This window comes from Bidens hawaiensis, unplaced genomic scaffold (genome assembly GCF_021521415.1).
Source record: "Bidens hawaiensis isolate Kalapana, Puna unplaced genomic scaffold, B.hawaiensis_p1.1 tig00053142_1, whole genome shotgun sequence".
NCBI lineage: Eukaryota > Viridiplantae > Streptophyta > Magnoliopsida > Asterales > Asteraceae > Bidens > Bidens hawaiensis.
This window is the reverse complement of record NW_027506248.1, coordinates 15557-40978: the sequence shown is the minus strand read 5'-3', so window position 1 is coordinate 40978 and position 25422 is coordinate 15557. Positions and strand designations below refer to the sequence as shown.

General features: G+C 33.8%; 1 protein-coding gene and 1 non-coding gene across 2 annotated transcripts; one reads left to right on the top strand and one right to left on the bottom strand.

The window, feature by feature from the left end:
* Positions 1-3897: 3897 nt before the first annotated feature.
* Positions 3898-20756, bottom strand: LOC143617230 (myosin-17-like). The gene is made up of 33 exons (XM_077089858.1): positions 20610-20756; positions 19528-19671; positions 18786-18931; positions 18565-18721; positions 17932-17990; positions 16985-17144; positions 16750-16899; positions 16524-16660; positions 16300-16446; positions 15685-15786; positions 15553-15610; positions 15375-15476; positions 15029-15066; positions 14740-14866; positions 14240-14410; positions 13442-13573; positions 13257-13366; positions 13004-13064; positions 12724-12901; positions 11820-12025; positions 11620-11739; positions 10629-10727; positions 9871-9969; positions 9068-9172; positions 8439-8543; positions 8173-8319; positions 7799-7937; positions 6965-7056; positions 6773-6883; positions 6552-6689; positions 6289-6428; positions 5517-5758; positions 3898-4003 (listed from the first exon to the last, which is right to left on the bottom strand). Exons 1-33 carry the CDS (start codon positions 20661-20663, stop codon positions 3966-3968), a joined length of 4014 nt encoding a protein of 1337 aa, XP_076945973.1. The 5' UTR covers positions 20664-20756; the 3' UTR covers positions 3898-3965.
* A 3365-nt stretch (positions 20757-24121) lies between these two features.
* Positions 24122-24192, top strand: TRNAG-GCC (transfer RNA glycine (anticodon GCC)). The gene has a single exon. It is a non-coding gene; the product is annotated as a tRNA-Gly (tRNA).
* The last annotated feature ends 1230 nt before the right edge of the window (positions 24193-25422 follow it).

The following is a 25422-nucleotide window of genomic DNA, read 5'->3' as shown; positions in this document are numbered from 1 at the left end:
CAACTTTGGAATTTGGCAATTTTAGTCCCTAGACTTTGGAAAGTTGATACTTTGAACTTGAAATTTTCACGTTGTTACAGCGATTTTCGTCCTTCTGGTTTGTCCAAATCTGTAGTTTTAGTCAAGTATTTTCAAATTTGCAATTTTCTTCCCTATGGTTTAATTTCACTTGCAGTTAAACCCGAATTCCCTAATCTCGTAAGTCTGGTCGTTAAACCCATCAATGTGCCTTCACGTGAAGGGCAGTTTTGTTCCTTCTTTTTCCCTTTTTCCCCAAATACACCGCAACCCCTCACGTGAAAGGGGCTTGCGAATTAGTACTGAGGTTTGTTTGGGGAGAAAAACAACAAAACCGGTCGTCACGTGAGAGGCACACAAATGGGTTAACGACCAGATTTAACGAGATTAATAAATTCGGGTTTAATTGCAAGTGAAATGAAACTACAATGACAAAAATTGCAAACTTGAAATTGTTGTAAAACCGCATATTTGGACAAACCACAAGGACGAAAACCACAATTCACTAAAATAAGTATTATAATAAAGAAATGGTGAAAAGACATGTCTGCCCCTGACTTAACGATTAAATTTAACGGGGTTAGTGATTTGGATGTAATTGGCAAGAACTAGGAAACCTGAAGGGTCCATATGCAAAAAATAAACTTTTTGGACTAAATTCGCATTATTTGTCAAACCACAAGGACGAAAATGGCACTATACTCTAAAAGAAAAGAAAAGAAAGTATTAGTTACATTCTTGAGTTACAATGGAAGGAAAAGATAGGAAAAAAAATATAACTTTACAATTATGTCCTCATAGCAACATGAAAAATAGAATTGAGATAGGGCAAATTAGTAATGTTGTAATGGCTATAAGTTTTCCTTCACAATCAGACCATATTTGGCTGGAAAGTTTTGGAGGAAAAAAACCATAACTTTTCGTTCCATTCTCTTTCTTTTCTTACCAAAAAAAAAACTCAAGAATGAAAAAAAAATTCTTATCTTTTCTTTTTCAAACCTCTTACCTTTTCTTTTCCAAACCCTTAAGGTTTGTTTGGATTCTTTTGGCGAGCATGCGGTTCACTGCAAAGAGTTGCCTGAGTTTAAGTACAGGCATGATTTGGTGAGGGATGTTCTATGCGATGTTCTTAAACGAGCCGGAATTTCGGCTAAAAAGGAAGCCCCCGTAAACTTTCTTACGGATCCTCAAGAAGGAAGATCTACATTACGACCGGCCGATATACTTGTTTTTGGGTGAGTAGGGGGAAAACACGCTTGTGTCGACCTCATAGGAGTGTCCCCTCTTGTTGGGATTAGGGACACTGGATTTGTAGCAGGCCAGGCAGCATTGAATGCGGCATCGGGCCAGGTTGCTAAACACGAGAGAGCTTGTTTGGAGAATCAACACGTGTTTATCCCCTTCGCCTTTGACACTTTTGGTTTCTTAGCTCCGGATGCCGTGGACCTTTTGAATAGGGTTCAGAATGTTGTGTATAGTAACGTATCAGCCCATAAGAATCAAAACTTTGTTTTTAGTCGGATTGGGTTTGCTATCCAAAGGGGGGTTGCGGCGCAGCTTGTTGCCCGCTTACCTGCCACTTCATTGTAAATCGTTTGGATGTTTCTATGAAATATAAAAATAAAAAAAAATAAACCCTTAAATAAAAGATTCAAGAATGCAAGGTAAGTTCTAATATAGTTGGTGTTTTGTGACTGTCTCACATCAATAACTGAGAGATTTGTGTCAAACTATGTTATGTATGGATTTTTTTGGTGATATTAGTCATCAAGCCATTTTGGTCAATGTTTATATACGTATGAACCAAAAATCACAATATACATTGGTACAATTTATGAGTGGACGATACACTTGAGCAACAATATTTCGATACTAAGGAACCTCTATGTTAGTCATGGGGTTCCAAGGGTAGCAACATTGACATTTCGGTTGCTAAATGTTGATGGTTACTGAAGGTCGGTAGCAACTTTAAGTTGTCGATGACTATTGAGTTTGCTTTCAAATGGAATTACTGATAACGATGTAATTGCAACGTTAAATCAAATGCCATAACTCTTTATGAAAAGTTGCGATGTTTCACCCCAACCAACGCAATTTTCAACACCTATATAAGAAAATTATTTGGTCTATATTCGTACCTCGAATTTCATACTTCAATTTCACAAAAAATAACTTCTCGTTCATTGATACAAACTATCTGTCTTAATCAATTATTGATTCCTTACACAAGCAAAAGACTATAATTTGACCGGTTACTACACTCACGTTTCTGTTCCCATCGTGAATATCTCAAGATACTTGACACCATAAACACACATGCACGTCCTATATAGGACAATATGTCACAACGCTACATGGCATGCCATGATCTCATAAAAGAAAGACTACAAGTATGATTTTTAGATTAACTCATTAGATTTTGCATCAATATCAAGATGTAAGTAGTTTGCTCTTTTACATAAAAAAATAGTAAGATACCAGAATTTCTAGCTCCAGAAACTATCAAAATAACCTAATTGGATTGTTAGAATTTCAATCACTTCATCAATCAAAAGAAAACAAATTGAAGCAGTGATCACTAGCCTTCAAGTAACCAATTTTATGATCTAAATGAATCATAATTAGTATCCTAACAAACAATGGTATTTTCAAAATTATATACAATCTTGTCGCCTAGATTAGGTATCCTTGCATATATATAACAGCCACACCATGTGAGAAAGTCATCCCGGTATTTCCTTTCCTGGAATAGAATATATACATTTAGAAAGTACACGAAAATATGTAAAAAATAAATAAAGAAATATGTAAGTATATAAATACCTGTTCTCGTCTCTTCAGCTCTGCAACTTTTGCACCTGCTAAATACTTTTGAGTAAGCACACATCCAAAAAAATAAAGCAAAATCGAACATAAAGGTAAGCTTGATCATATGACATATATTTTGTATAAAAAGGTCATCCTTATTGAATTCTATGAAGTAAAATTTTAATAAAAAAAATCACCAAAATAGGCATTTTGACTTAACGTTATGCAGATATAGGTATCGACTTCAACTAATAAGACAATACCAAATAAGCAAGGTCGGTTAAAAAGACTAGGTTTCAGCCGGCACAAAACAGCCAACCAAAAATTACACGCATAAAAATCGGGGGCTAAATTCAGCTGTCTACTAAAAGCATGGGCTACATTTCAGCCCCATCTGCTAAAAGCAAAAGGGAAATCCCAGCTGCTGGCTTTTAGCGGGGCTATATTTCAGCTGTTTGCTAAAAGCAGGTGCTAAATATTAGCCACTTGTTAAGAGTGAGAACTAAATTTCAACCGGCGGCTTAGATGTAGCCGACCTTTACACGTGTATTAATTTTATTGGTTGTTTTCGTGGAAACGTTTCAAGATTTTTTGTACTGGCTAAAACCTACCTACCTTAGCCGGCAGAGCTTATATGGTGTTTTCTGATTGTTGGTTTAGAATACGTCCATTTTTTAAAAGCTAAAAGTCAATGCCTATTTTCATGATCTGTACACAAAAAGGAATCGACGTGTCGAAAACCTGTTATTTTCATTCCTCTTGGTGCTCCAATGCACGGGAACTGCAGCGATCACACTGAGAACAAAAGAAATGGTCAATTAGTTTTATTATCTGTTTCTTGAAAATTGAGTATGACCCTTTACCCATTTAATGATATACCTATTTGTATGAATTTCACATATAATTAAAATAGAAAAATTGCTATAGAGAGCAAAATTGCACCATGACATGTACTATTGATTTAGTAATCATAATAAACACATCAAAAATAATAAATTTTTTTCCTAAAAAGTGCAGATGTAGAGGCAATGATCTATACAAGGAGAAGCCAGAAAAGATACCTACAAGGTTAACCATGTCGTTTTAGTAAGAAAATGATGTCACAATTTGAAACAGCCAAGTTCCATCAAATTACGTCATCAAAGACCCCCCTCGTTTTTTTCCCAGTTTCCAGACTCTGCACAAAGCAACCATGAAGAGAAAACAAAACAGATATATATGTATGCAGTTTCTTTCAAGTAGTTCTTAGGGGTGTAAAGTAGTAAACAAGCCAAGCCACTTGTGAGCTACTTGAGATCGGCTCGCTAAAAGCTCAAATCAATCCGGGCTTAAATGACCTTGAATCCAAAAATAAGCTCGATTAATAAACAAGCCCAAGCTTCACTTATCGAGCTCGAGCCTTATAAATTTATAGTTATGATGAAAATAATGTAATTATATCGGTTTATTGGATTTTAATAATCCCTATTTAATGGTATTGGCCGATAATAATCCCTATTCATTTTATCGCCACCGGTGGTCCCAAATTTAATAAAGTCGCCCCCCAATGGTCACCCGTTAAAAAGGACTTAAAGGCGTTATACTTTTTTCCGAATTTCAAACTAATGTTTTAAGGCTTTTGATCGGAATAAGAATACGGGCCGATTGATGTAAAACTTAGTTCGAAACGGTGCTCCAAAACGACAAAATAATGCTTTAATTTGAGTGTTCAAACTTACACTTAACAAAAATCAAGCCGTTTGGATCACCGTTTCGAGCTAAATTTTACATCAATCGACTCATATCCTCCTTCCGATCAAAAGCCCGAAAACATTAGTTTGAAATTCGGAAAAAGGTATAACGTCGTTTAGTCCTTTTTAACGGGAGATCACTCAGGGCCAACTTTTTAAAATTTGAGACTGCCAGTGGCGATAAAATGAATGTGGATTATTATCGCCAATACTGTTCAATAGGGATTATTAAAATACAATAAACCATTATCTTATGTATAAAAAATATATGAAAATAGTATAAATATATATATATATAAACTTGATAAAAATAAACGAGCCGAGAGTGAGCCCGAGTTCAAGCTCTTATAATTTAAACGAGCTGAGCCTAAAAATAAGCTCGTTTATTATTCAATAAACGATGCCAGGCGAGCTGACTCTATAAAATAAGCCTTTTTTATTAAACGAGCCCGAGCTTCACTTAACAAGCTAAACCTGGCTTAGGAACCTAAACTTTTTATTTAATATATTAAATATATATTTATACAGTAATTATTATAATATATATATATATATATATATAAATATGATAAAAACTATATAATTATTTACATATTATTTTACATATAAAAAATTACTCACGAGCTGAGCTCGAGCTTGATGAATAAAGCCCAAGTTCAAGCTCTTGTAAATTAAATGATCCGAGCTTGAGCCTAGTTGAGCTCAAGCTCGGGCTTGGCTCGTTTACACCACTAGTATTCCAGAAAAACTACTCACAAGCCGAGTTCAAGCTCAAACTCTCTTAAGTTAACGATCCGAGCTCGAGGCTAGTTGAGCTCAGACTCGGCTCGTTTGCACCCCTAATATTCCTGATTAAACAAAACTGACATGAGACTACGATAGTGACATGAGAATGTCAAAGCTGATACATAAATAAAAGATTTACGGGCAAAAATGGAATTTTGTAGAAACTAGACCGACCTGATTGTTTTTCAGAAACAGAAGGAGAATGAACTGTCGTTTGCGGAGAAACTGTATCTGGAGCAGTTGAATTGGGAGCTGGGAACGTGAAATCATAATCATTTGATGTAATATCAGAAGAAGTAGAAGTAGCATCGCCAAAACCGTCTCTGATAATGAATCCGGAAGTTATACTCGAACTGGATGAAGCACATATCATACATTTTAGCTCTGAAAACTGGTCTGACATGCAGTAGATCATCCTGAGCCACACTAGATACACGTGGCATTAGTTAAATGACACCTCAGATTTTATATTAGTTTAGAATAAACATAATATATCAGAAGACCTGTGAGTAGATTAATGTTTCTAAAGTATCTTACTAAAATCACTATACTTACATTAGGCGTTCAATCATATTGACTTTTTATAAATACTACAGAGAATTTAAAATTAAGCGAACCAAATGAAACACATTAAACTTAGTTACTATTTAGTGATTATTTTTCTTTTCCAATTTGGCTTAAGTTTAACATTTATAAAACTAGAAACAACTTGGCTTAAGTTTAACAATTAGTAATCAAGATTCATGTATATTTCATTTGCCTCACTTTAAAAATTAAACATCTATAAAAGAATTACATAGAACTAATAAAATTTGAGTGACTTTTAAAGAACACTTGGGAAGCTTGATTACTACTGGGTGAAGTTTTTTCAACATTTAATGCTATAGATATTAATATAAAAAAGAGAGATTTTTTATTAAATGATTGATGCTACAGTAAATATTACCTGTTGAGTGCATCCTGAAGTTGAAGTACCCGTCTTTCAGTTTCTTCAAACTTTTGGCGCTTAATTTCATTTGATTCCAGGGCTTGAATGTACTTTCTCTCACATGCATCAGCTCTTTGTCTCTCAGATGCTACTAAAGCCTACATGCAAGTAACCGAATGAGTAATTTATTTTAAAAACTGAATAATGTTTGAAATACGGTTAAAGTTTAAAACATACTCCTAGACTGGTTATGAAACTATTTTATATAAGACTAGCATTACCTTCAAATATTCCACTTCTGCATTTAAACTTTGAATCTTTTCGTTATCTTCCACAGAACCTGTGGCTTTTTTCCCAACAGACAATGCTTCCATTGGATTTTCATGTTCATTGCCAAGATTTCGGTCTTCCAATTCAGCCTGCAAGATAAAGTAATTCAATAAATACTCTAGATGTGTACATGTTTGCTGACATGTCATAATTCTGAAATTACATAAAGTACCTTTCTTTCATTTTCTTCCAACTTAACATGCATACCATTGATTGATTCCAAAGCTTTAGCATACTTTGTTTCAGATTCATCAGCTCGTTGTTTCTCTGATTCTATTAAAACCTGGAAATCAATACGCATATAAAATGGATAATTCATCAATCTATTAAACTGAAGTTATGAAAAAATATTAAACAACATTACCTTAATGTGTTCCACCTCTGTTGTTAAACTATCAGCTGCTTCCTTTGCAGACCCGGGTTCCTTGAAAGGCATCGTTTCATTCAATTCAGTCCACATGATAAGGTAACTTTATATTTGTGACAATACAAAAACAAAGCTTTTTCATGTTTGTTAAACGAATCATAATTACATTCCACATTAGTAGTAATTACCTAAGAGCTAGTTACGGGTGTAATCAAGTCAAGCAGCTAATGAGCTACTAGATATCGGCTTGGTAAAAGCTCAAATTGGATAAATGAGCCCCTGCCCGAGCTAAAAAAATAAGCTCGTTTGATAGATGAGCCCAAGCCCGAGCTGCAGTAAGTAGGCTCGCAAGCCTAAATAACTATAGAATTTATATTTGCGTTGCAATAGAAAATATAACTATACACACACACACAATTATACATTAATAAATTATTAAATAATAAAAAAATGAGCCGAGCTTTCATAAGTTAAACAAGTTCGAGAGCTCGGCTCGACTCGTTTGCATCCCTAGAGCTAGTATGCACTCAGGTATTTGAGGTTATTTTATTTTATGCATCTAGATTTCTTTTAATATTTACATAACACTAAAATTCCTATCCTTAAACAAACCCTCAATACAAACACCACCTGATGTTTATGTTTAAGAGTAGCTCATTATAAGGCTTCATTCTTGCAGACGATTTTAAAATATTCAAATGTGTTATGACGCGTTGCTCAAAGATCGTTTATCCACTTACTTGCTTTAAATTACCTCTTAAGTGAATACATTTGGCTCTATTTTATGGTGAGATAGACTATATAAAACATAGTCAAGAATTATAAGTACCTTTTTTTCTGATTGCTGAAGCTTAAGTACCCTTCTTTCCGTTTCTTCCAATTTTGCATTCATAACTTTGATTAAATCCAAAGCTTCAGAGAACCTATTTTCGACTCGATCAGCTCCTTGTCTCTCTGATTCTAATAAGGCCTGTGCATGCCGAAAAGTATGAGACATGAGATGAGTAATTTTCAGATAAAGAGAGTAAGATAGTTTCAGTAATTAAATTTAATGTATTATCTATGAATTCCAAAAAATGGAAAAAAAATATGGTAGACAAGTAAATCAATTTAAACCACCACATTGCAGTGCATACAAATAATCTTTATATTACAAATACTAAGGGGTGTGGAAAGACGGGAGAATTTTACTTAACCAACATTACCTTGAGTTTTTCAAGTTCTGAAGTTAAACGGTCAATCTTTTCAGTTTCCAGAACACCTGGTGTTTTTATCGCATGAGAAGAAGTTTGGTCAGATACTTCAGAAGCATGCTTGTTTTCCTTAGTAAGCAATCCATCTTCCACTTCGATCTGCATGATAATGTAACTTTATATCTCGTACGATATGAACATAATGTGTTTGCATGTTTGTGAAACCAATTACAATGACAATCCAAACAAGTTAGTATGTATTCAAAAAGTTGAGGTACATTTCTTTCAGCTACTTCCAACTTCATCATTTTGATCATTTCCAGGGCTTCAACGTGTTTTTTCTCAATATTGTCAGCTCGTTGTCTCTCTGATTCTAATTGAACCTGCACGCCAACAAGTATACTTGATGGGTCATTTAAAAATCAAGAGAATAATGTAGATCTGATAAATAACTAAAAGAAAATAAACATCTTGCTTCAAAGCTAATGGCCATCAGGTAGTTAACCAAGCAAGTGACATTCCCAATTAATATTAGATTTTAGGTAATACTGTTAATGTAATGGCCCTAAAGTAGGTTCCTCTCCTATATGTATATTCTTTTGTTAAAAATATAAATAAGATAATCTTTGCATACTATACGAGTAGATGTGATCAAGTACATTCCTAATTCAAGTCCCAGCCAAAATAAAACCAGATCACGTGCTTTTAACAATTACACAGTTTCCCTCAACAATGTCGTATACAACATTGGATAATAATGTTGTATCTTTTTATATATTGCTATTTTGGTTTCATCGTATCACACATATTGTAATTATATGCAACATATTGTACCTATAGTATACATACATGCCATGATTTTATGGTGAAATAAACAAAAGCAATCATAGTCATGGACTTGAGGTACCTTTCTTTCAGTTTCTTCTGACATCATAATTTCAATTGTTTCGCGGGCTTCAGCATACTTCTGCTCATTTTCTTCAGCTAGTTTTCTCTCTGATTCTATTATAAACTACATGCCAACACATATACAAAACACTTAAAACACTTAAGCAGGTGATATATCAATCTAGAGAAGAGAGAGATAAACAAATAGAATAATGAAGAGAAATCTAAGATAAGATGCTCTTGCATGCAAGATATATTACAGAAACTAAACATCTTTTAAATATAGCCATCTTACCACCCTTTTAGATTTCGCATATACTTCCTACTTATTATCATATCATCATAAAAGCATCATTAATTAATATGGTAAAAGCAGTATTAACGCTCCTACATCTTCACACTGGAAAATGTCACTGATAAATTAGCACCAAGAGCTATCAGCACAAATGAAAACTTGGAACTCCTTATAGGTCAAATTAGGCTATGTTTCATCTCTAATGAATCAAACATTCTGTAAAAAAAGGAAACGGGTCAAAAATGTCCAAAAAAAATTTTAGTGCATACAGCATTTTAAATCGCTTCATACAAAAATTACATTATTATAGTGATAATATAGTTTGGTATGATATTTACCACAAAATTATGGTGTAAGTTTATTGGTCATAAAGGTACTGAAAAGTTGCTGTTTTTGACCCATTAGGCAACCTTACCACCTCTAGTTCTCACACTAATATAGTTTCAAAGGAAAATGGATTCAGACATCTCTTAACAGTGTAACATTAAGTAATTAGGGGGCAGGGAGAGAAGAAACATTAATATTACCGACAAGTTTTCCACTTCTGCAGTTAAATTCTCAGTCTTTTCCACATCTTTTGTTGCTAACTCATGTTCCTTGGCACGCAATGTTTCTTCTAATTCAGTCTGCGTGATAAAAAAAAGTTTCAAATTAATAGATGGGTCTACTTGTCTTTTCGATGATAAGATGACAATGTGATAAAAGAGTCTTGACAGGTGGGTGACTTCAAAATGACTTTCTAGTTTTATTCGCTGGTCGTTAAAAAAACAACTATTGTTAGCGAAATCTGAAAAAATAGATAGGGAGTTTATAGAGATTATTGGATTAGCTATGTTCTTATCTATCACTATAGTCTAGAGGGTATCTATGTGTAAGGGGCTGTTTGGTAGCCTCTTAATCATTAAGAGGCTAACTTTAATGGGTAAGCTTTAGAAACATGTTGAATAATCAGTCAGGTCTCTTAATGATTAAGCACAAGATTGCCAAACAATCCCTAATATCTAACTCGATATATAGAAGCCTATGTAACCTTATTATGTATACAATCAACCATTCTAGTTTAGCTGGTATTACGCATAATTAGTTGATTAAAGAAGCAAGAAAGAGTAAAATCAGATCACGGAGAGTCGGTCAACCTCTCAAACATCAACCAACATATTTGGTTTGTTATTTTGTTCAATATATATAGTCGAGTCCAATCACAATGTAACTTAATTTATAACCATACATAGAAGTAATCACAACCAGTGCAAAAGAATGACAGATTAACTTTAAAAAATGTTACCTTTAAACGTATTTCTAGCTCTAGACGTTGTTTAAGCTCTTTCACTTGTCTTTGAAGATCTACATTCGCTAGTTTTAGTGCACCAGTATCCTTTGCAGCCTATACACGTCCAACATAAACAAGTAATGCTGTGATGACCGATGCAATATACTTCTGGATGGGGAAATTATGAATACAACAGTAATGGCAAACTAGAGTTTATAAAGCATTGCAACCTAAATGGCTTCAGAATCTTATGTAAGCCTTGACCAGATTGCTAACTCTAAAAAAGTTATCAATATATGTACTTAAAAAGGTATATAATAACATCCGATCATTACAGCTTTGTGAATAATATATTAGGCCTATAAATGAACCAAACATTCAGCTACAAGCTCGTTTATTTAATAAACAAACAAACAAACAAACATGAATAACATTGTTTGTTCATTTAGTTAAACGAGCAAACATGAACACGTCTCATTTCTTCAATTATGTTCGTTCATTTGCGCTCGTTTATGTTCATTTATGTTCGTTAGTTTATGTTTGATACTTTGATTAAGTTTGTTCGTTTATATGTTCAATTAAACTTGTTAGGATCATTACAGTTTAGTCTACGTTTATGAAATTAAAATAACACCCAATACAAACTAGTCTGGTTTTATTATGTATTTAGGCCCAACATGTTGATGTTCACGTTTACTTTTAATTAGTGCTCGCTCGGTTATGTTTGTTCATATATGTTTAGTTATTTTTGTTCGTTTGCACTACTAACAAATGGACATGAACACACTCATTTTCTTGACGAATGAACACGAACAAAAAAACATCGTTCATGTAATTGTTTGCATTTGATTGTTTGTTCAGTTCAAGCTAACGAACAAACACAAACATGCCTCGCTCATGTTTGTTCGGTTCGTCTATAGGCCTAAATTATGATTATTATACAACAAGAGAACAATATGCTACAACAACCCAATAAACCAAATACCATGTATACAATGAGACATACCGACTTTAATCTTTGAAGTTCTCTCCTAGCAACTTTGCCCCTCCATCCGCATTGTGTGACAAGTGTCGCCTTTTTGAGCTTCTTATAGCTTGTATAATCTCTATGACCGCGCCATTTGGCCTACAAGAACTGACTCGTATTAGGAAAAGAACCTACAAACATTTAGATTTATAAGAAGTATGTGAATACCAGGTACTGACTTCTAATTTAGTAGCTGCCATGTGTCGCCTTCTGTATCTGAGTTCATAACGAGCAGCCATTGCTCTCAGAGCTGCCTGAATGAGTACAACTGCATGCCTGAGTCGGGTGAAGGATGACCTCATTGTGTATCGCCGGAAATTACTTTGAATTTTAGTTGACACAACAGTCTTTCTTATATCTTGATATGCCTTAGCAGCAAGCTTTCCTAGTAGAAGTAATCCAAGAAAGATGTGGGACAGTGAGATTACATTAAATCTGAATTCAGTAAGTGGAATGCAAGATCATGGTGTATATTTAGCATTAGAGGTGGCAAAACAGAAAGGTGAACGGGTAGCAGGTCAAATGGATTCGGGTGAGAACATGTACTTTTCTAAGGTGGTTTGACCCACAAACATCATTTGTCCATTTGTTGAATTTTTATAAATAATCAATGTATGAATATAAGGGTATGTAAAAACAACCAATTAGTAAAAAATGGGTTAAAATTAGGGTATGTAGGAGGTTTATACATAAACTAACAGCCCGATAGGTGAAGAAATTATGAAAGGTTAAATAGTTAAATAGTTTATTTCTGGTTGTAAATAAAGCTTATTTGGTAGTACATAGGCGCGCCCCTCACGTATGTGATGCCCCCCTCGCTGCCTCGCACCTCAGCTTTTAAGACAAAAATGCCTTGAAACGCCTCGCATTTTTTTCTGAAAATAAAGTCCTAACTTTTCTTTATCTTGTTATAAAAAACCAACAAATAAAGTTCTAATAAGACAAAAGATTGGGGGTAAATCACTAAACAGAAAAGTTGATGGCCAAATGAAGATAGTTGTATATAGCATAGAAATGTGCCAATAACCTCTAGATTGTTCAGAAAGAACAAACAATTAATGTGAGTTTACTTTAATTACAAACCTCTGCATAAAGTTTGCAAGGCAACTGCAAGATTCGCCATAGCAAGAAAACACTTTCTAATATTATAGCTCCTTGTCATTCTCTGAATAAGAATGACTGCCGAGTTTATCCTTTCCACTCTTCGTGCATCTAATGCGGCCATGTGACCAGCTCTAAGAAAAACTTTTGATTTTCCAATCTGTCAACTCAAAAATATGAACTAACGTAAATGACTGACTGTAAGTTACAAGTTGTAACAATAAACAGAAGTGGGTTGCTTATAAAGTAGTGACTTTATTACCTGATATCCCCGGATTCCTGCCTTTTCTAGAATCTTTCTGCATACGTCTTTTTTGTCATAGCTGTTAGTACAAGCAATGTGTAAACAAATCCAATTTTATTTTACTTTAGTTAGATTTCTAAATGAATTTTACTATGTCTGGTAAACTAGGTAGGCCGGGCGCTTTCTTTGAACCCATATACATTTTATTTTTGCCCAAATCAACCCAATCTTTGAAAAACAGGTCATATTGCCACCGATAAGCTTTACTTACTTCGGAGACAAAACCTCTGGAACTAGAAGACCAAATCGATTAACAAAATCAGCAAAACCCTTGTCGGTAGGGTATCCGGCACAGCTGATACGGATCGCTTCTAGAACCCCCTAAATGGCGAGCAGAAAATACATTTAGTTTTAGAAGTTCAAAATTTGCATTCAGAAGTCGTTAAATTTACTCACCCCATAACGTAATTGATGAAGGACGTTGACATTCTCAAAAACGGTAGGTTTAAGAATGTTATTTGGCTTCACACATCTAATGTAATGTGGTTGTGTGGAATTAAGAGTCTCCATCAACTGTTGAAGTTGTAGCTGCAATGATTAAGAAAGATGTAGATATAAATTCTCATATTCAGGATGTTAAAACCATTAATACTCATGCCCTTTTTCTCTTTCTTTTTTGTTTCACCTTTTCATCTTTAGAAGAAGCAAAATTTTATATCATAGTTTCCTACTATATACTATTGTCTACTTGTTTAATCTACGACTGTAAACGAGTCGAGCCAACTGCCAAGTTGAACTCAGTCTCGAACTTGAACGAGCCAACTCGGCTTGGCTCATTTATTTTAATGAGCTAAAAAGTCGAGCCCGTCCCGTAAAAAGCCTGAGCCAGCTCGTTAAATTTTTTTAATATTTTTATTTTTCACACATAAATTTTACAAACTAGAGAACTTATAACATTACATGTATTATTTTTTGCTCTTGTTTTTCAATTTTATTAAGATCGAGAGGCATAATATATGCATTATTTTTGTCAATTTTTTATGCTGTTATTATTATTATTATTATTATTATTATTATATACAAGCATTTGGGACTTAATTCAAAGGAGCCAACGAGCCAGTTATCGAGCAACCCACGAGCCGAGCCAACCCCGGCTCGGGCTCGGCTCGTTTACAAACAAGCTTTTTCAAGAGAACTTCAAGCGAGCCGTGAGCAATCATAGTTTAATCCCTAAGTATTTAACAGGAAACTTACTTTAAAGCGAGAACCAATTGATGAGAACTTGGATGACTTAATTGCATCCTCGCGCGGTGGAGGAAAAAGCCCAGCTACAAAAGAGCACTTGGAAGCGCTCAACAAATCTTGATGTTCAGGAACAATATAATCTTTGTTTTTGTCTAGGAATTGATCGGACTGATAGTGAACCTGATTAACAGGTCAAACGCGTAAAATATAAAGAATTGGCTAAAAATGAAACGCATCAAACAGATTGAACGGTTAAACGGGTCAAAAATTGTTTAACGTGTTTTCTAAATCCACAATAGACTAAATTTGGTTTACAAAAATATATTATATTTTAACAACATAGTTTTTAATCATTACATTAAAATTTAAAAAATACAAATTGGACGTAAATTGTTGCAGGCTAGACTGAACACAATTGAACTGACCTGTTACCCAACCGACCAACCTGTTTTTCTGCCTCTAGATATTAGTAACATTCTTTTCTAGAAAAATTTAAAAGCTTAAATCACCTCTCCAGCATAATGAGCAATGATGAAATCGGAGCGTGCCATTTTTGGTTTAATAAATCGTCTGTGATTTTTGAATGTCTGATAAAGCTTCTGTGAAAATGTTTCAGGAGTTGACTTGGGAAACATACTGGAGAAAGATTAGTTACTCAAAAGCTAACAAAAAGATATTATCAATTTGTGTGCGCATCAAATATCAGAAAATGAATATGAAAGCACACAGATGTGCATGCAGACTTATAATCAATATGCACAAAAACAAGAATATAAATAAGCACGTAAAGTTGCATACCATGCTTCATCAAGCAGAGCAATGATCCCACCAGGTTTCTGAGAAAAGATTTCAAGCATTAGTTTAATGAATAATAAGAAAAAAAGTGACATGGAAAGCTTTATTTTAATAACTCCGTGAGTTCTATTTAAATTGCTCATGTTGAAAACACTTAATACTAAAATGTGCAACCATACTAAAACCCTTTACGAGTTCTATTTAAATTGCTCATGTTCCAATAAGCTTGCGCTTTTCATCCCCGGGCGTTGCACCCAAGGATGAAGCTTGCAAGCTTTTTAAAACATAAAAGACCATTGCTGTTATACCTAATTTACTCAAATAAAAATTTTGTAGGCATCAAAAGAACCTTTTCAATAAGATCTAGGATGTCTCTGTTATCTACAAACTCTATGTAGCTCCAGTCAATTTCATCTTTGGTGTATATCTCTTGTTGCATCCTGAAAACATGCTGTTTGAAGGGACCCTCAATACATATACACGAGTAGAATACTAACAATTTTGTCAAAACATGAATTGAGTCACACCTGATTGAAGTGTTGTTGCAGCTTCTCGTTAGTAAAATTTATACAGAACTGTTCAAAACTGCACAAATTACAAACAGAAAAATGATTTAATCATCAATCATGTTAACAATTTTCTGAGAGCATAAACTTTACCTATTGGTTTTGAAGCTCTCAAAACCATATATGTCAAGAACACCAATCAGAGAATTTGATTTTGAATCTTGCCCGATTGACACGTTAATCTTATCTACCAACCTGTGAGTAAGAAAATCATGCTCGCGAGCCTAAACGAGCCTATTAATTATATAAACTTTATTTAATAGTTAGTTCGATACAGAAAACTATGATAAAACTAACTAAATAATATATACATTATGTTATATATAAAAACAATTAAAAATACCTATAGACTAATTAATAAATCATAAACAAGCCGTGCTCGAGCTTAAAAGACTACTCACTAGCCGAGCTCCAGCTTTAGAAATAGAGCTGGAAACGAGCTAAGCTCCAGCTCGCACTCTTTAAGTAAAACTAGTCGAGCTCGGCTCATTTACTAAACCAGAATGTAAAAGAGACTAGGATAACAATTTATCTGAACGTTGTGATTACAATAGAGTCAGAACCCTCAATATATAGGAAACAAACCGGAAACCCTAGACAAGCCTATAACAGGCACATGCGCTAAAGACAAATAAATGCAAATAATAAACTAGTAATAATACACCATAATAATATTTAAAACGGAGCAACATGAGAGGTTGAAATTACCAGTCAAACAAACGAGAATATAAGGTCTTAGCCAAACCATCCCTGGTGTAAGTTGCACCCTTGGGATCAAGCCTTCTCTTGATAACTTCTTCAGGAGTAACCATCACACGCTTCAATAACGCATCTTCCAATGCATGTAAATCACACCTGCACACACGCATTGACATGTACTCAAAACAAAATGGAAACCGAAAGAAACGAGCATATAAAAGCTGTAACCATACATTAGCAACTCGGCTGTCATCTGAAGATGAAATTTGGATTTATCGTCTTTCAGAATTGCTGAATCAATCTCTTCCCCTTTGGCAAATTCAAGATTACCTAGATGCAGAATTGAAGCCACAACTCTAAAAATTGCATCCTGGAAAATTGGTATGTTATGGTCACAGCTCATTACAAAAAAAGAAAAAAAAACAATATAACTAACAAACAGTCTGAAGATTTCACAACCTGTTCCTTTTTGCTTATTCCAATAATATCCATGGCTTTCTTAGTGGCAAGATAATCCTCAGCATCATTCACACCAACAAGCTCATAACAATTTGACTGATTGAGATAGTGAAAAGAAGTGGGATCTCCTAATTTATATTTCTTAACTTCCTTGAAAGGAAAGAAAGAGTTAATTAACATTCTTTAAGTAGTTAGTTAGTTGGTTACATAATTATATACCGGATGCTAATATTACCTCAGGAGGTGCTGCACAAAGGAGATAGAAGCAGTGATAATTGCGTTCAGGATCAGAAATTTGGCAAACACGAGATCTTTCTAGAAGGTATGTCCGAATAGCTGCCCCAGATATTCTTCCATGTTTATCAAACTGAATCTCAACAAACTTTCCAAAACGACTGCAGTAAGTTAACAAAGAAGAATCAGGATAGTTTTGGCCAATGCATTTAATAATGAAAAAGTACAAGAGGTGGCAATTTTTACCATATACCAAGACAACAACAATCATACAAAGTAAATTCAACCCATAGCGAGCTAGTGGTAGGGTGGGATGTAGGCAAACCTTGCCTCTATCCCTGAGGATTATGGTTACGTTTTACTTCTAACGGGTCAAATGGGTAAACTCTAAAAGTTGATTAAAAGCTTATTAATGATGAATAATATCCAGATATACGGCCTCCTGGTTAGCCTCATAATTTAAGAAATATTACTATATCCTATATGCAAAGGAAAGAAATGAATCTGGAAATAATGAGGAGACGTTTAAATCTTACACAATTAACGAAAAAGGGAATATTGATTATTGAACCTGCCCGTCTATCTGTAAAAAATGATGGACAGTTTTTTTTGTATCAAATCATAGGTATTTCATTGGTTCATAAAAGTAAGCACCAAAGTAATCAAAGATACCGAAACCCCCAAAATGTTGCTAAGAATCATTTTGATGAATCCATTCCAAGACATAAAAGAAAAACTCTAAATAGAGACAAAAATAATTCTAATTTGCTTGTTCCTGAAAAAAAATTTATCGTCTAGACATCGTAGAAAATTGAGAATTCTAATTTCTGTCATTTTAAAGAACCAAAATAATGTGCATAGAAATCAATTATTTTGCAAAGAGAACAAGATAAAAAACTGGTGTCAATTTTTGGATGAAAGTGAAAATTTTGACATAAAAAAATGCACCTGGAATTGTTATTTCTAACAGTCTTTGCATTGCCAAATGCTTCCAGAACGGGATTTGACTGCATTTATAAAAATTTAATCAATACAATTGGATAAGTTAGCGTGAGAAAGCAAAGATAACAACTTATTATCAAAGCATCAATACGTCTTTAGTGCTAAAGAAAGAGTAGTTTAAATTCCATTCACGGTTGAATATCAAACTAGTTGCATTTAAATTAGACTCAATGTATGATTCTCCAATAATGAGCTTGACATACTACCCTCGTCAAATTAGTTTGCATTTATACTTGATTTAGTGAAACATTTATAGAGACAAAACAAGTGGTGTGAGCAAGCCAAACCGCTCGCGAGCTACTAGAGGGCTCGCTAAAACTCGAATTGAGCCGATCTTAAATGACCTCGATCCCGAGCCTGAGCTTCATCTATTGAGCTCAATCTGGCTTGCTATCATAAACGAGCGTATTATATATAAAGTTTATTTAATATATTAAATAAAGCTCGAAACGAGCAAAGATTGAGCTCAAGCTATCGTAAGTTAAACAAGTCGAGGTCGAGCCTAGTCGAGCTCGGGCTCGGCTCAGCTAGTTTGCACTCTAGACAAAACAAAGACTTGAAGTTATTGTGCAATCTTACTTCCAAAACTTGTTGTTCAACCGTTCGTCCTTCAGTACCTTTATTACCGCCAACATACGCAAGATATCTCATAAGCATTTTAGTAGTTTCAGTCTTACCCGCACCACTTTCACCACTAACCAGAATTGAGTTGCTTTTTCCTCCATTAACCATTTCCCTGATTGATTTCATGTAAGCATGTCAATGTAATCATTTCCATGATATACAAAAAGAAATATTACCTGAAAGCAACGTCTGCAATTGCAAATACATGAGGACTTAAAGCCCCAAATTGTGCACCGTTGTATTTTTCCATCATGTGAGTATCATACAAGTGAGGCAAACTTTGAAATGGGTTGACGGCGATGAGGATATTGCCTGTATAAGTCTGCCACAATGTCAACATACGTTATAATATTACGGGCCTATCAATTGATTCCCATACATGTTTTTATTTATTCTTAAAATATAGAATTGATTTAATTAAACGATTGGTCCCTGTAGTTTACCCATATCACGGATTTGATACATTTTTGTTTCAGAAACTACACCTTTAGTCCAGTTATTTTCAAAAACAGCAGCACACGTTTAGTCATAGGCTCATAGCCCACAAAAGGTGTTATATTTTTCTGGTAAATTTGACCAAAATACCCCTTTACTATTGTGTGTGTGTTTGTAATTTCTGTTTTTACTAGTAAAGGGGTATTGTAGTCATTTCATGCCTATTTAACAGAAACAAACAACCCCATCTGTGGGCGGGGACTAGATGTGTAACTATTTGAAAAATCAATGGACTAAAGATGTAAATTTCCAAAATAATGTATCAAAACCTTAATACGGGAAACCAAAAGGACCAACCCTGTAATTAATTCTAAAACGTTGTATGGATTAACAATTGACTTTTGACAACATTCAACCTGTTTGGCATGTTCCAATTTGACCCGTTATTAGTTACATAAACAGTGAGGTTGGACATCCTCTTACATAGATTTTATCTCGTTCGTATCTTATAGCTAGATTATGCAAAACTCCAGGCTCATGCAAATAAGAAAGTTTGGTCATGTCATCCACTCCACCATCAGGATACTCCATTTCTTTGGGGTATACTTTTGATAGCTTTGTAACAACCTATACAAAGTAAAAGTTATGAGTTCAAATGGAGAAGAAAACATGAACCTAAACTTGTAACATTATAAGACTACGCTTTATACCACGTGAACGTGGTTGGGTGAGTGCCTCATCTGCACCACGGCACACTACTATGGGTGTGCGTGGTGTGGTCGTGGATGTTCATCTTGTGGGTGTACACATGGTAAAGAGGGGCGTGAAAGAGCTTTGAGGGTGAGAAAATTGATTTGGTGGAGCCAATCACAAAACAACCCCTCTCCATCTTATTTTATAAAAAATTTTATTCTAATACACTTCATTTGATTTTTCTCAAATAACTTGTACTTGATAACTGAAAAAAAACTAAATATGCAGTCTTGTTTATTTTTATTAGCTAAACGTTCCGATATACATTTTAATGAATACAGAGTTGTTTTTGGAAAAAAAAAATTGGTCTCATAAGCGGTTTTGACACGTGCTTGGGTTGACATTTCGGATGACAAGTAGTTTATAAATAATAAATAAGATGCATAAAATAATAATAAAAAAAAACACTCACTATCACTTACCATAACACATGTTTATGATAGTGATAGTAATAATCCCACTGCCTAGGTGGCGCCTACATGGCAGCATTTTTACTATCACTTATCATAGCACATGGTCTAAGCCTGAAAGTGAGTGATGTCAAAATCAGAAACTGGTTAAAACGCTGCATAAAAAACTAATATTTAAAAACGATGCATAACAACTGTTTATTCTATAAAATTCCAATCAGAACAACTTTTCTTTAAAAACTTTTGGGTGATTATTTGTTAGCTTTATAGGATGCTGGTTCCGTGTATTTAATTAGCCTCAAAGTTGACATCCAGATTTTTTCTTTATAAGATGGTGAAGTTGGAAGACAAAATAATATTTAGTTAATATCTGACTCGAGCATAAGAAGTGAATTATCTTACTTTCTTCCCATCAGAGGTTCGGATTTCAGCATCCGTTCCATCTATTTTCAACATTTCTCCATCAATCCAAGCCACAGATGGTTTTTCCAACCATACTTGAGAACCTACGGTTATTTTTTCCGCAGACTCCTGTATATTGATTCAAAGAATCAATGAACTAGAAGTAGTGTAGCATAAAAGTTGAGTATGCAACACGGTGAGGAATAAGAAGGAATTTAACACAAGAATAAACATTCTAATTATGACAATTAAACGCCTTGATTTGAAAATAAAGCATACATTATAATGGCACTGCTACTAGAAACTAACATAAAAGGTCATAATAGTCATTATGCAAAACAAAAGAAGGAAATAAACAGTGAAAAGTTATTGGCATTTGTCACATAATCAAATGCTGAAAACTTTGATAAAGAATCAAAAATGTTGGCCAAAATTGAATATGGTTTACAAAGCCTAAAATGAAGTCTCACACTTATTGTCCTTGTTCAAAATTAAACAGAATCATTGCATTTTCTACTATCAAAGATTCTCTTATATATAAGTGAATCATATCTACAGGCTTTCTCTACATACCACAAAATCGAGTAAAATTAGTTGAAGCTAACTATTGCCTATCATCTAAAGAATTTTGAACATCAATTCACTAAACCATATTACATATTCGAAGAAAATACATCTTTGAAGATCTAGAATGCACATCAAGGTAAATGATTTAGCAACAAAATTTAATTGCTATGTTGAATGACACTCCTATCCTCATGAGTCAAAATAATGGCTAAAACCCCTCAAATCAACAGTATGTAAAGTGCATGTAAGTTAAGTAATTAACAGACTTTGATCATTGTTTATTACAAGTAATGCAATGTAAGACAGTAACATACCATCTGAATATGACAAATTAAACCTCTGTCACAGTGAACTCCTCATCCGTGGCCTCGTAAATCAAGAATGTCCCCAATCTGAACTGTGAAGAAGAATCTCTTCACCATGAAAATAAAAGTGCATTAACTGATTCACCGTACATTAAATATCCCTAACCGATAAACTCAACGTTCGCATTACATATTTCTGTCTGAATCCAAAAATCAAAGCTCGTTCACTTCGAATTCTTCCATCGGTTAACAACCAAATCAATCTTCCAGGAATCGTGAAACAACAGACGGTGAAGAAAAAATGTGAAAATGATTATCAATTGGAGTATTGGACAACCTAGGGTTTCGGTTCCGTTTCAATTGTTGTATAAATTCAATCAATCAGCACAAATTGGTGTAACAAAAGATAGATAGAAGATGAAACCTAGGGTTTTTACCGAGAATGCGGATCGTAATAGATACGAAACTGGATAAATTGAATACTTTGAACGTAGAAACCGTACGTACGACGGTGGTGATGAGTTGGAGAGTGATTGGCGATTGGATTGGATTGGGTCGATTATCTGCGAGACATGATCGATTGAACATGCTAGGGTTTCGGAGCGATTTCTGGGAGCTCGTTTGTGGTGGTTTGTGAATTCGCGCCTTTTAGCTAACGAAGAATCAAATGGTTCATTATGTGGTTTGATCATATTACTAATTTAGTCCCCAGCTTTACTAGTACACAAATATAGTCCCAACCGTTTAAAAAAGGGTAACACCAATTATGGATGAGAAGAATATCGAATTAACCAAATCGAAACCAAATTAATCGAACCGAATTAATTGGTGGTGATGAAGAGTGGAACTAATCTTTGAAGATGAATAAGATAATGAACGAAGATTGAAACTAAACTTTTAAGGTGTGTTCGTTTCACATAATTCGTGGGATATCAAAGGAATTGTAATTAAAATCCAATGACATGGCATGTTTGTTTCGTTGGAATTGGAATCTTAATTCCATTTTGGTGTGTTCGGTTCAAATAATTGGAATTGGAATTCAATTCCTTCAAATTTCTTAAAATACAGGGATTTCAAATCCTTCCTAAATGTGAAGGAATTCAAGAAAATTCATTGGAATCTTATCTCAAGTTATTTTTAACGAGGACAACGAATAAAACATTTTAGCTTTTTTTTACTTTTTTGTTTTTAATTTATATTTTGAGTTATGAATTTTTTATTATTATTTTTGAATATTTTTTAAGAGGTTTTTAATCTTAATAGAAAACCCATAAAAAAATTCAAAAAAATAATAATAAAAAATCATAACGCAAAATATATATAAAAAACAAAAAATCTAAAAAAACAAAATGTTTTCGCCGTTATTATTGTAAAAAAAAAAACTTATTTTGATTCATATTCATTTGTCAAACGAACACATTAAGAATTTATTTAGATTTCAATTCCCCCCAATTCCAATTTATATTGGAATGTTCAGATTCCAAATCCAATTCCTTCAAATTCCAAATCCTATGCAAATTTCAATTCCATTATATTCCGTGAGCGCGCCCAATATTTTTTGATTAAGAACTTTGTTGAATTTTAAGCTTTATTACTCTGGCAGCTTTGTATTCGTATAGTTCCACGTAACACGCGCCTATTTTTATTTTTTGAATTCAATATATATATATGTGGTACACTAATTACAAGCTTAAATCATCATTTTCATTTCTAAAATTTTATTTGCAATGTATACACATAATTGAAAACAAAAACGACTATAACTGAATCAAAACCGAAAATTAACGGTTGTACATTTCAAAAAACCAATGACTTCGGTGTCAGTGTTGGTTTCGGTTTCGTCTAATAACCGAATCGAACCGTGTTCAACCCTAACACCAACAGTCCCCAAAATGGATGTATGTTAAAATCATACGTTAAGTTCCCCTCACGTGTCAAACACGTGAAGTCAATTCAAGTGCCATCATATATAACTATGCAGACTCGTGTTCATCTCCTGCTCATTGATCTCTGTGATTTTCATTGGAATCACACACATTAGTAATCGGCTTCTTTAAGAACCCCTCTGGAAAAAATAGGAATTAGAGGATGTAGAATCCCACAACTTTGTTACTCATATTCAAAAGAAACAACATGCTTTAGCTACCAGTTATGTTAATGAACAAATAATGTTTCTTTTTTTCGATGAAAACATACTTTCAAAAGTCAATAGCTCGGACCAAACATTAACTCATACATGTACAAATTCTCTAAATCTCTAAATGATTTGCAAAGATTTTTGATATCACAATCCATATCCATAAACACAAAATAATAATAATAACAACAACCCAAAAATCTCAAAATGAAATCTTAACTTGAAAATATTCGCTGAAAACCAGCAATTCAATCACTTCAAGATCAATTGATTTGCGAAACTTCATAAGGAACCATTTCACCACAAACCCTAGAAATTCACTTATCACAGGAATCATTATCATTCTTCTTAAAACAAGTGACATGTCTACAACGAGCAACAATAGCCTCTTAATAAAGTTTATTCATGCCTTTTAATTGCTCTTCTAAACCTTGAAGCAAAAAATCTATGTCGTTTTTTGTTTACAGATATTAATTAGAGAATAATGGAAAGCAAACGTGTTAGCACCAGTGGTCTAGTGGTAGAATAGTACCCTGCCACGGTACAGACCTGGGTTCGATTCCCGGCTGGTGCATACTTTTTTTACTTAATTTTATTCTTTTAAGCAATTACGAACTGCTGAGTGAAATGAAGCATATAAACAATGTTTTAAACCTCTTTTCAAGTCGCTTTATTTATTATAGAAGCATAAATTTTAGTATACACTTTTGACACATTAAGTCATTATATTTATTTATAAAAGTTGAAAGTGTTGAATATCCAACAAAGAAACAATCCAATGAAATAATCTTTAACATTTTTTGGTAATCTTTAACATATTTTTTAAAGTGTTGAAAGTCATTATTTTTGGTAAATAATCTTTAACATAGACTCTATATGCTTTTGAATGTGTTGAATATCCAACAAAGAAACAATCCAAGGATTTTGATTGAAACTTGTTTTGATACCCTCACTTTTTCATGTATACATGCGAACTTTTAAAATAAACGATATTAGTTTTAGTTGAAACAAATATTGAATAAGCTCCAAATGACATCAAAGTTGTTTTCCCATCACCAATCATAATAAATATACAAAGCAAGACTATATTTTGTTGGATTGTATTTCAATTATAGGAAAATTGTTAAAATATGTAGTGCATTCTTTCAATTTGTATCCAAAAATATATGTGGGCTTATAAATATTTGTTTGTGTTTTGCATATGGGCTTGTGCTGATTAATGGGCCTGGTGGAACTTTGAGAGATATGGGCTTGTGGCAGATTGTGGGCTTAAGTTTGGTGTTTACATCTGCATCGTATCGTCTCCATCATTCAACAATAACAATTAAGGGTTCTATCGGTCAACATAAAGGGGTCGATCTACATGATCTTTTAATCATATTTATTCTCACCGTCTTGCTTGTATCTTGTTTGTTCTCTCCTGATCCATCTTGGACTTGAGTGTTTAGCGTTCATCACATTGATGTTACGATTGTTTATATGAGTGTATTCGAGATACTTTCTTACATCAAGTCGTTACTGTTTCCTTGGTTGAGATTCATATCATATGCTAGGGTTTGAGTCTGTATTTAGCGTTCTTGAGAGTATTGTTACTCGATCGTTGAGATGATGATTATTAGTTTGTATTTGGTTTTGATTGTATATGTAATTGGTTTCATATCAAGATTATTCAATAAAAGTATAGTTTTATGACAAAAACCGATTATACAAATTTCAATACATGGAGGTGTGATGCAACCTAGCAATGTGATTTACCTTTTATACATTTTCTATTGAAAACCTTGAGGCGTTTTGAGGTGTTAAG